The sequence below is a fragment of the Chaetodon auriga genome, chromosome 5 (genome assembly GCF_051107435.1).
Source record: "Chaetodon auriga isolate fChaAug3 chromosome 5, fChaAug3.hap1, whole genome shotgun sequence".
Taxonomy (NCBI): Eukaryota; Metazoa; Chordata; class Actinopteri; order Chaetodontiformes; family Chaetodontidae; genus Chaetodon; species Chaetodon auriga.
The window spans coordinates 20,516,801-20,529,425 of NC_135078.1; the positions used below are offsets into that span (position 1 = coordinate 20,516,801).

Sequence of the window (12,625 nt, forward strand, 5' to 3'; positions counted from 1 at the left end):
AAGGGCACAAATGAAGGGAAATGTCTCCGTTTTTCAACCTAACCTTGTACGTGTAAACGGGGCCTCAATTCCGGTCATCGGGGACCCCTGCTCTGCATGTTTTAGATGTTTCCTGCTCCAACACACCTGATTCAAATGAGCGGCTCATTATCAAGCCACTGCAGAGCTTGATGACAAGCTGATCTTTTGCAGGTATTCCCTGCATTTTGCACATACACACATCCAAAAACCTAACTACCGTCCGAAAAGATGCTGTTTTCACATGAAATGCACAAAGAATTTTTTCTTCTGGTCTTTTTGGCAAATCCGTATAATTGACCGACTGATGGACATGTATGAAATTACCAGATATATTGGTGGATTAACAGCAATAGGACTTAAACTGATTTTTTTAAATTAACTTTATCAGGTTATTATGTTTGTGTGTTTCTTATCACTTTGGCTTTTATCACACTTTAAATATATTAATATATGTTAATAGCAGAATATTCTCCCATACGTCTCATGTAACTCAGCCAGTGCCTTTTCTCTCAGATACCTCTCCAAGCACTGGACAGCAATGGGATCTGTGTCTATGTCAAACTTATTAGCAAAGAGGTGGTGCTGCTCAAGCATCCACTGCAGGTCTCCAGCACCATACACACATACTGACCTGACGTGGTTACCTTGACACTCTGGGTACACCGCCTCCAGCGAACCCTGTGACCCCTCATGCCACTGCCACTTCACCAGTCGTGCAATCGCATTCATGTCAGTCATGTCGTATTTGTGGTTGGGCCACGTTGATCCAGGAACACCGGGCATTCGTTGAATAGTTGCCCAGAGGAACTCATCAGGACTGTAGGTATCTTTGGACCACTCGATCAGTGCCTGTATTCTGGTGTCCTCCAACACGCTGCGGACGTAGCCTCGGTTAACCACAATGTAGGCACTTCCTGACAGAATAGGCAGGTTGAATGGAGGTGGCTCCTTTGCCTTCCCTGTCCCCTGAGACAGTTGAAATACAGAATTAATGTAATGGTGACATCATTAAGGTCAATCTGATCATATGACACGTGAGGAAAGTACTACCTTGATTTCTCCATTAACTATCAGGTGGACATTTGAGACCCTCCACTTCTTTGTTTCAGCCATTCTTTCTGACTCCAAGCTGTTGCGACCCCTCAATGAATGCAACATCCTTACAATCTCCAAGTTGGTTTTCAGAGGAAAATCCTGGCCACAAAGGTTGATGAAGTATTTCCATTTTGTGCTGGCGTTATACAGATCAGCCATACAGTTAAGATCAGCCTGGACACGTGGCCAGGCAGCATAGACCACGTCCACAGCCTGACTGACCATGAAGACATTTGGGAAACAGGAAGTAATGGCCCTGATGACAGAGAAGACTGAGGCCTCTGATTTTTTGTCCACATGAACACAGTAAATATTTTGAGGTGCGTAGATGGCTCGCAGCAGTTGCTCAAAGTTCTGCACCTAGAGAAAATGACAGAAAAATGAATTCAATCCTAATTGTGTATATTTCATGTATTCATTGTTTCCTATATTTGCTTTAATTTTGGAGCTATCTAAAGAGGCACTCCAGCAATTTCCTATTGCTGTCATGTTTGGCAGTTCAAAAAGACCAAAATGCAGAACACTCATCAACTACAGCTGAATCTCAACAAACCAACAACCAAGCAACAACTGCAGGAGCAAGCAGGGGCAAAATCCAAAAAACAAAGAGATACAAATTACCAAACTAACTGGAAAAACAATAAGGCACAGGCAGAAAACAAATGCAGGCCACATGACAACTGACAGAAGGAAAATACACTGACTAAACACACGAGAGAGGAGACTAACGAGGGACAGGTGAAACAAATCTGCAATTACAAGAGCGAGACAAGCAAAAGCAGGAAGTAAAACAAAATACATGAAGAGAAATCCTTTCAACATATAACAGTAAATAACCAAACTAAAACCCCAAACCACAACAATTGCTCTTCCATTAATTTGCAGGACTCACAAGAGACACTCTTAAAAAGACTGAGAAGTATTTATGCTGATATTTAAACTGAACTTCATGTGTAAAATTGGTGCAATGCTTCTGTAATTAATCATTAAAGTGAATTGTTTAGACCACTACTACACTGTTTTTAAAGTGTATTTGAACTTGTATTTAGAATTTGCGTACCTTATGGTGCACAACTATAGAGTAAGCCAGAGGGAAGTCCTCTTCTTCTTGGCTTAAGGGGAATGGTATGTATTTCCTGCTTTTCCTGAATTTCCTGTAAATACATAATATTGAACAGATATCACAGGAATTGCATACTGCCTAAGATTTCTGTTAAATTCAGTACATTTAATAATGGCTCAGAGTAATACATCAGACACCTGTAGTTTAAAGCAACACACCTGCAGTCTTGGGTTGCATTGATATAATATTCATTGGGGATCTGAACACTCTTGCTGAACTCTCTCGTGGTGGAGAGCAGTTTAGCCTGCGCCAGTGCCTTCTTCTCTCCCTGCACGATTGCTGAACAGTTGTACACGTTCTCTCGACCATAATCAGCATGTGTATACTCCAACCAGCTGTACCTGGGCATGTAGGTGGGATCCCAGCCTGTTTTGTGGCAACTCTGTAGGGTAAACATCCATAGTAATCCCAGTACAGCAACAGTGAGCATCAGCAACAGCCGCACGTGTCCTTGTTTCAGCAGCCTCATTATTTAAGAGGGGGACTTCAACTAAGATGCTTTTACAGTGTGATTTCTGTGAATATTCCAGCTGCTTTTAAATTCCTTTCATTGAGTCACTGATTTATTTTTCTCTCTGTGACACACTATGTCTTTACCTGACCGTTCTGAGTCATTACAATAAAATTGGTACATGCAATGCTGAGTTGTTCAAATTTAATTTATTTAAATCTAAAAGCCAAGCTAAAAATGTAGATGATTTTCTAGTTAATTCCACACTCTGTGATTCACTGCACATCAGCATGACTATAAATTGTGTAGAGTAATGCTGTGTATGTGTAAATAAGTTCCACTCAATATGGACCCAGGCAGATCAGTCACTCCGTATGTTGTTGCCCCTGGAAACAAGATAAGAAAAGTGAAGTTGGCATACTGTGCACCCGTTGTTTAACCAAACATAACTGCCTAGTATAAAATTTAATGGTGACCATAAAACAAAGTTCATGTTTCTACGTTGCTAGAACTGACTTCATGCTCTTTGTATTTTAAAGGAAAAGCAATCAAAAATGCATTATTGAAAAAAAGGAAATGGAACAAAGATTGAGAGTTAGAGATAAACACAAGGGATCTACAGCTTTTGGTCCTCTTAAAATAACGTGTTTTTCCTTTTTAAAACTGTAGTCGTAGTCTACTACTCATGTTGTCTTTTCAACAAGGAGTTAGACCTTTACAAAGTGAAATATCAATCATAAAAGTGCATTTTCTTGTTCTGTATTTTCGTTTGTTGCTTATCAAAATTCGTTCAATTGTCATGTCATCTTTATTTCTTTTGCATCAGTTATAAGGGTGTGTAAGTGGCAGGTGTGCTCTTGCACCATGTAATCAGCTAAACAAGATGATAAATCTGTTCTTTGACCTATGAGGTTTAAAATCTAAACGTGACCATGAAACAAAGTTCATGATTTCAAATCTTTATGGATAATTAAAATAAAATAAACAATGGCTTCAAAACACTGCAGGACTCTCATCATTTGTATTCATTTGTTTTTTGATCAAATTTTTTCTAATAGATTAGTGCATACCACCTCATCTGAATTTTGTTTCGAGGACGCACATACATGTGGTTAGCTGTTGATATTGACATCATTCTCTCTGAATATAGTTAGTGCTATTGATAGTTGCCAGAAAGTTTTTGCATGTGTCCTAAATAAAATGGACAGATAAGGTGTCCTCAGAAAGATCAGCTCTAACATGGACAATACACCAAACCCATTTTCTGAATATTGTGCCCACTTTACCAGTATATACGGGAGTCGAATAGCATATGGACAGGAAAATTTAAAAAAAAAAAAAAAAGCTCTTACAATGCCTCAAGTAGGGCTGTAATATTCATTATGCCACATAATTCAAGTGTCAGAGGAAAAAGCAAATAGTGGCACTGAATTCTGTGGTCAAGATTATGAGACATGAAAGGGTTAAAAAGTAACTTTTAAAGAAGTTACCACAATTTACAAAAAATTAAAATCTAAATATTCATTTAAAGGTACAATGCTGATGGGGGTTTTTTGGTGTGGGCAGTTAATGAGCCTTGCTGTTCTTCACATTGACACATACACACTCCATTCTCAAAATAAGAATGAGTGACAAAGATATTGTCTTTGTGCACCTCCAAGTGCAGGAGGCACAGGCACAGGAGATAAGATGAGGTTTGAGAAGTTTATTGGTAGAAGATTGCTCGGAGTAGAGGAGTGACGGTGGTGGGTAGGCTGCAATGGCAAGAGGATTAACAGGCAAGCAGGTAGCAGGCAAGCAAGCAAGCAGACAGATGAGGAATAGTGCTGGGTATAAAGAAACAACAATTAGTACAATCTAGGAATGAAACACAAAGAATAGATCACTAACCAGAGTCCTGAAGCGTGTCTCTACCACTAAAGCCGAGGTAGATCTACTGTTTATGAGTTGATGGAAGGCAGATATGCAGGCTGGGCAGGTCAGGTGAATGAACCACAATCAGGAGGGAGCTGGGAGAGGAAGGAGGGAAGCCACACCCACACCCACACCATACACAAATACACAGATGGACAGGGGGGAAAAAAATAGTTACCTGGATGTACCTCAAGTTCTATAAGTCACTGCAGCACGTGTTCAAAGAAAAAAGATCATATTTCTCCTATATTAGTCACTCTGCACTGGCTTCCTGTAAAATTCAGAATAGAATTAAAAATTCTTCTACTTACTAATAAAGCCATAAATGGTCAGGCACCATCTTATCATAAAGAGCTCATAGTACCTTATTACTCCACTGGAACACTGCGTTCCCAAAATGCAGGCTTACTTATGGTTCCTAAAGTCCCCAAAGCAGAATCAGAGTCAGAACTTTTAGCTGTCAAGCTCCTCTCCTGTGAAACCACCTTCCAGTCTTTGTGTGTGAGGCAGACAGTTACAGTTAGGGCTTGCTCAGGCTGGCCTTGACCCTTAGTGATGCCGCTATAGGATTAAACTGTTGGGGGACTTCCAATGATACACCAAGCTCTTCTGTTTTTCTCTCCCTTTCCACCTGCACCCTGTCATGTCCTACCACGGCACGTTACTATCTTAGCTTCTTCCTTAGCTTCGTCTTTGTGCTTCATCGTCTCACATGGCTAGTGGTTGAAACTGGATTGTGGATTATAGCTAGTTTTTCATCTCGTTCAATAGACTGGTAACTTTTAAATATCTGAGGTACACATTAAAGGTATCCTGTTGAGTTTTTGATCATAGTAGCACTACAGCGCAATGTTTTTACAAGTGTGTCCCGGTTTAACTTGTCCTCTTGAATGCACATGAGGACACATGCCTGCATATGAGCTTGCAAGTTTTGCAATATAGTATACATCCTTGCCATTGTCCTACTGATCAACAGGTGGTGGTAATGTGACAGGAAATGCAGCACTGCACAAAGATTCTGTTTTACAACTCAACATGCCATTCTTTCATATAAAACCACACCTTGTAATACATGTCTGGAATAATCTGGAGAGTAGTAAACATCACATACTTTACATCACAAACTTAAATGCAATATTTTTAAAGTAATTACACACAAACAAACAACACAGACATAAATATGTACCCTTTAAAACATAAAGTTGAAGCTACATGGATGACCTTTTATCGTTTGATACTTTGGGTATTACCTCGACACACACTTACACACAGGCTTGTATGTATAAACTCAGACCCACACTTTGTAAGAGCGCTAGGCGAGCAATTCAAATGAATTCAAATGAAATCAGTTCAGTAAATTGTGCTCAAAGCAACTGAAATAATTTCAGTTCAAATAAATTCTGTCCAGTTTACTTCAATTAATTGAGAAGAAACTGAACTCAAATTCAAGTTGAAGAACATAAGTGCCGACCTGCATACTTACCATTAAGTTCTCTGGCTCTCTTGTGCCACCTGCTTCCAAAACATTTCCGTCTCTTCATCAAAAGCCTCAAGTCCTTCAGCCTCTTCAGCTAAGGACCACTCCATAACAGCAGAGGTTTACTGAGTTCCTCAGGTGGTTTAGGGGAGGGATGCCTGAGGTTGGTTACACGAGCTTGCTCTTAACAGCTTTCTTTGGGTCTTGCTCAACTCAAATTATACTAGAGGTTTGGTTTGTGTGTGATTGGTGAATATTCCTGCATTCTTCTGGGACATCTACCTTCATAATCCTGCTTATGAGTGAGTCTCTGACAAAAATCAGGTCCTGGGTTTGACTTCATTGGAGCATGAAGCACAGTCAATGAAACGTAGCAGCATTGCCTTCCTTACTATTATTTTTATACAATATCGCTGCATAAACATAGGGACTGTGTAATTTCAGATCGAGGTTTTCTTTCATTGGTCTTTCTTAAAAGCTGAAACATGATTGTTGGGCTTTTCTGTCCATTGCAAATGTGTGAAACACAGAGCAATCATGAGTAGAGCTGCAAAGGTTTTCCAAGGCCTAAGAGCTGCACTACTGTCTTTTACCACAGAGAGGCAGCACTTTTCATTTTTTCCTCATTGGTAGTTGCATCACAGTACTTGTTTTGACCCTCTTTGTAAATCTGATGTCTTGCCCCCTCTTTTGGAAACCTTCCCCTCTCTTTTTCCGTGTGTGTGTGTGTGTGTGTGTGTGTGTGTGTGTGTGTGTGTGTGTACATACATCACAGATTTTCCCATAATTAAATGGTCATGTGACTTGATAGTGGAAAGAGTTATTCAGTCACTCACACTGAGAGAAAATAGTGATAGACAGCTAGATGTCCAGAGATGGAGATGATTATGTGTGCGACTTTGAGTCAGCCTGTATCAGTATTAAATAGATGAATGTGTACTTGAGTCAGATTCGGTTTGTTTGCCATTAAAGGTTCAGCAGGTAACTTTTATAAAATAACTTTTTGCAATTTTTGGTGAAACTATCACCATATCCTGACAGTAGCATATGAGCTAGATAATCTGTGAAAAAGTCTAGTCCCTCTGGCTCCTCCTAGTGCTCCTAAAAGCTTTTGCAAGAATCCACTGTGCCCAGAACAATAAACTACCAGTCAGAGCCAATTGATTGTTGAGTGTCATTTCCAAGTCGTCCAGTGCCGACACTTTGGGTCCGGTGGCCAACACGTCGGTACTGGACGATCTGGGAATAAGATTCAGCAATAAATTATCTCCAGTATCACCTACGGAACATTGTGGTACTGTGAGCTTTCAAAATAACCAAAGGATTACAGTCTGTCAGGAAACCTTGTACTTTTTATTTGAGGTGGCAGCCCACCAACACAAAACCAAATACTTTGTTTTAGAAGATTTACTCAAGAACTAAACACATGTAAATGAGGCAAAAATATTTAACAGTTTAACAATAAACTTTATTGTCCAAAATTACATCAGTGCACTGAACAGCAATTAGAAATTATACAAATTATTAAAATAATAAATTACCCCAGCCATTTTTCTCTGCATTATGTTCTATACAGTTTTCATATCAGCACATATTGGTCACACTGATACCGATGTATCTCAGACATAACTGTGACAAGTCATTATTGGCTGATAAAATTGGCTGACCCATGTATCAGTTGGTCTTTTGATCAGAGTTTAAGTGGACTTTACAGACCAGCAGTACAGACTCAACTTTATTGATATTGCCACCCGACTGCACCAAAGTAAAAATGTTCTACTTTTCATGACAATCGCCATGCTGCATGTCGACATGACATCAACATTACCATTCATGGACCACCCAGAGGGACGTGTTAGCCTACTACTTTTTGCTTTTTTTATATTTATGAATTGTCTTGTGGACCTCATCAAATGGACTTGCAGGCCAAAATGTGCAATGAAAATGTGCACTACACAGTGCACATGTTGCACATTGCAAAGCAATCAAAAGTACCCCATCCACATTGACTTTTGTCTTTTTATAACATTGAATCACAGTGAATTATTTAATTGTTTTTTGACACTGATCAGTAAACAAAACACCCTTTAATGTCAAAGTGAATATAAATTAATAATACACAATGTAAGAGCACAGTTTTAACTGCTTTAAGAGCATTTGCAGCGCCAAATATGCCTTTAGTCTATGTGGAATGGTTCATACCAGCTCCACATTTGGCCACTAAACATTTCCCTGTTCTTCTTTAAGCAACTGCTCAAACTCTGTCAGATTTCATGGGGACTGTGAGCAAAGGGTCATTTTGGCCATTCGCATTGACATTGTTGTTTTGAAGTCATTCCTGTGTAGTATGGCTTTATGTTTGCGGTCATAGATCTGCTCCAAAGTTGCTCTTGTCTTAAAGTGACAGTAGGTTTTACTGCAGGTTTTCCCTGCATTTTGCTGGTATCTGATAAGATGTTGTTTTCACGTGAAATGCTTCTGGGCTTTTTTAAAGATTGATATAACTGACCCTGATGGACAGCTATGAAATTACCAGATACACTGGTAGATTAGCAGCAACAGGACTGAGATGTTATAGGTCATTGTATTTGTGTTTATCTTCTCACTCTGGCTTTTATTATATTGCAAATATAAATGATTTTAAATATACCTTTAAATTTGTTTTACTTTAATCATTTACTTCAGAAAATGTTCCCATACATCTAATATAACTCAGCCAGTGCCTTTTCTCTCAGATACCTCTCCAAGCAGTAGACAGCAATGGGATCTGTGTCTATGTCAAACTTATTAGCAAAGAGGTGGTGCTGCTCAAGCATCCACTGCAGGTCTCCAGCACCATACACACATATTGACCTGACATGGTTACCTTGACACTCTGGGTACACCGCCTCCAGCGAACCCTGTGACCCCTCATGCCACTGCCACTTCACCAGCCGAGCAATTGCATTGATGTCAGTCATGTCATATTTTGGATTAGGCCACGTTGATCCAGGAACACCGGGCATTCGTTGAATAGTTGCCCAGAGGAACTCATCAGGACTGTAGGTATCTTTGGACCACTCGATCAGTGCCTGTATTCTGGTGTCCTCCAACACGCTGCGGACGTAGCCTCGGTTAACCACAATGTAGGCACTTCCTGACAGAATAGGCAGGTTGAATGGAGGTGGCTCCTTTACCTTCCCTATCCCCTGGGACAGTTGAAATACAGAATTAATGTAATGGTGACATCATTAAGGTCAATCTGAACAGAAATGTTTCGCAAAACAGTCACACAGGGGGAAAATCTCCAAAAGCAGTACCTGGATTTGTCCATTAACTATCTGGTGAACATTTGAGACCCTCCACTTCTTTATTTCAGGCATTTTTTCTGACTCCAAACTGTTGTGGCCCCTCAATAAACGCAAAATCCTTACAATCTCCAAGTTGGTCTTCAGAGGAAAATCCTGGCCACAAAGGTTGATGAAGTATTTCCATTTTGTGCTGGAGTTATACAGATCAGCCATACAGTTAAGATCAGCCTGGACACGTGGCCAGGCAGCATAGACCACGTTCACAGCCTGACTGACCATGAAGACATTTGGGAAACAGGAAGTAATGGCCCTGATGGCAGAGAAGACTGAGGCCTCTGATTTTTTGTCCACATGAACACAGTAAATATTTTGAGGTGTGTAGATGGCTCGCAGCAGTCGCTCAAAGGTCTGCACCTAGAGAAAATGACAGAAAAATGAATTCAATCCTAACTGTGTATCTTTCATATATTCATTGTTTCATATATTTGCTTTATTTTTGGAGCTATCTAAAGAGGCACTCCAGAAAATTAATGTTGATCTTCCATATATTTGGGGGACTATTGGAAGAAGATTTAAAAATTGGAGAAGCAGAGGCCGACACATCCTGACTTTTCGTTCCCAGCATGGGGCAAGTTCTGAAAATGCCAGATTCCAGAATCTCCCATAATGAAGTTTTCATTCGACCCACTGTCCGCCAAAATGCCAACTTCTTTCAAACTCCACACCTCCAGTTTGAAATGCAGAAGCCATTACACAGCTGTTTTCACACTTCTAACTAATCATTAAAGTGAATTGTTTAGACCACTACTACACTGTTTTTAAAGTGTATTTGAACTCATATGTAGAATGTGCGTACCTTATGATGCACAACTATAGAGTAAGCCAGAGGGAAGTCCTCTTCTTCTTGGCTTAAGGGGAATGGTATATATTTCCTGCTTTTCCTGAATTTCCTGTAAATACATAATATTGAACAGATATCACAGGGAATTGCATACTGCCTAAGATTTCTGTTAAATTCATTGCATTTAATAATGGCTCAGAGTAATACATCAGACACCTGTAGTTTAAAGCAACACACCTGCAGTCTTGGGTTGCATTGATATAATATTCATTGGGGATCTGAACACTCTTGCGGAACTCTCTCGTGATGGAGAGCAGTTTAGCCTGCGCCAGTGCCGCCTTCTCTCCCTGCATGATTGCTGGACAGTTGTATACGTTCTCTCGACCATCATCAGCATCTGTATACTCCAACCAGCTGTACCCAAGAATGTAGTTGGGATCCCAGCTTTTTTTGTGCCGACTGAGTAGGTTAAGCATCGATAGTGATCCCAATACAACAACAGTGAGCATCAGCAACAGCAGCAGGTGTCCTCGTTTCAGCAGCCTCATTATTTGAGAGGGGAACCTCAACTGCTTTTGATGCTTTTACAGTGTGATTTCTGTGAATATTCCAGCTGCACTTAGCCTTTAAATTCCTTTCATCGAGTCACTGATTTACTTTTCTCTCTGTGACACACTATGTGTTTAAAATTAAGGCCTCCCTGAGTCATTACAATAAAACTGGTTCGTGCGATGCTGAGTTGTTATATTTAGATTTATTTAAATCTAAAAGCTAAGATAAAAATGAGTCGTCTGGCACATTATACATTATTTTCTAGTTAACTCCACACTCAAAATTAAATCAAATTTTTTTTTGGAGTAATGCTGTATGTGTAGATAAGTTCCTCTTATTATGGACCCAGACAGACTAGTCATTCACATGTCATTGCCCCTGGAAAGATAAGAAAGACAGACAGAAAGTTAGGCTTACTATACATCTATTGTTTAATCAAACATATTATAATCGGCAAGTATAACATTCAAAGATGACCACAAAGCAACATGTAGTTTCCCATGTAGAAAATTGATTTAATGCTCTTTGCAATGTAAATGTATTATTGAAAACATGAGCACAAAAAAAGATTGAGTTAGACATAAACAAAAGGTAAAATATACTTTTTTGTCTTCTAAAGTAAGTGAAATATGTTTTCCTCTCTAAAATTGTACTTGTAGCCTACTTGTCGAGTAGATTTTTAAACAAGTAGTTTCACTTTTACCAAAATAAAATGTTAATCAAGTGTTTTTGTTTTTTGTTCAATTTTCATGTAAGTTCTTACACTTCTGTGTTGCCTTTCCCCTGGAAAGATAACAGATGTGCTACAAACACACCTGTTCTGTTGTCACTTATAGTGTAGAATATGAAAGTGACCACAAAACAAAGGTCATGTTTTTTTTTTTTTTACGTTTTTGTCTTTACACTGGACAGGCAGTCATCCAAGATATGGTTATTAGAAACATGAGGACGAAAAGGAAAGGAACAAGAAGAGTAGAATTTCAGATATAAACAAATAATAAACCACACAAAAGTTTTTATCAAGATCTACATTGTCACACTGATATGAATATGATTAACTAGCTACTTCCCTCTGTGTAAACATATCCCGTTTGCATAATACTGCATGACAACTGTTGCTGAGCCTAGACAGTGAGCATGCAAAGGTGGAGGTTGTCTACGTTCTCCAGTTTGTGTCACTTGAATTCTGTGAAGAATATAGACTTCATGACTCATGATGGTTATCATGCAGTACAGTAGACAACACAGTAACCAAATCAGTCGACTACTGCACTGAACATGTACGAAGATAGATAAGAAAGACAAGCAACACCCCACCCAAGGTGGGTCTGTAAGAAACTTGTTGCCAGTGGTAGAATGTAACTAGGTACAACTAGGTACAGTCAAGTCCTGTACTTAAGAACAAATACAAGGTGCTAACCCTAACCCTAAGCCTTTACTTGAGTATTTAAAAATTTATACGTTAGCTCCACTACGTGCTACACTACTACACTACAGATGTGTGCTTTGAATGCTATGATTTCCGGTACTCCGGACGGTTTATAGCTGGAGCTTCCTGATGACAAATTGTTTCAAGCTCCTGTTGTTGCAAACATCTAATGTACATGTTTGATCAGTTCAGTCTGATCTCTTGTCCTCTTAGCTACCGTTGAATACTGTTCAAACTATGACTAAAACTGCACCACTTCATTCAACATTTTTCACCTGCTACTCAAAAACAACTTCAGCCTTCCATAGAGTTAGCAGAGGAACCTGCATCTTTATGGGCTTTGTATAAAAAACATGTAGGCATTTTAGCTTCAGCACCTCCTCACAAAGCGATTTTGAAACCAAATGCAGGTTTGCCACAAATAAAGCTGTA

General features: G+C 39.4%; 2 protein-coding genes across 2 annotated transcripts; both read right to left on the bottom strand.

Moving 5' to 3' along the window:
* Nucleotides 1-474: 474 nt before the first annotated feature.
* Nucleotides 475-2,723, bottom strand: LOC143320690 (beta-1,3-galactosyl-O-glycosyl-glycoprotein beta-1,6-N-acetylglucosaminyltransferase-like). The gene is made up of 4 exons (XM_076730544.1): nt 2,398-2,723; nt 2,177-2,270; nt 1,072-1,476; nt 475-987 (listed from the first exon to the last, which is right to left on the bottom strand). Exons 1-4 carry the CDS (start codon nt 2,706-2,708, stop codon nt 475-477), a joined length of 1,323 nt encoding a protein of 440 aa, XP_076586659.1. The 5' UTR covers nt 2,709-2,723.
* Nucleotides 2,724-8,783: 6,060 nt separating this feature from the next.
* Nucleotides 8,784-10,775, bottom strand: LOC143321256 (beta-1,3-galactosyl-O-glycosyl-glycoprotein beta-1,6-N-acetylglucosaminyltransferase-like). The gene is made up of 4 exons (XM_076731486.1): nt 10,450-10,775; nt 10,228-10,321; nt 9,381-9,785; nt 8,784-9,269 (listed from the first exon to the last, which is right to left on the bottom strand). The coding sequence occupies exons 1-4, from the start codon at nt 10,758-10,760 to the stop codon at nt 8,784-8,786; spliced, it is 1,296 nt and encodes a 431-aa protein (XP_076587601.1). The 5' UTR covers nt 10,761-10,775.
* Nucleotides 10,776-12,625: the final 1,850 nt, after the last annotated feature.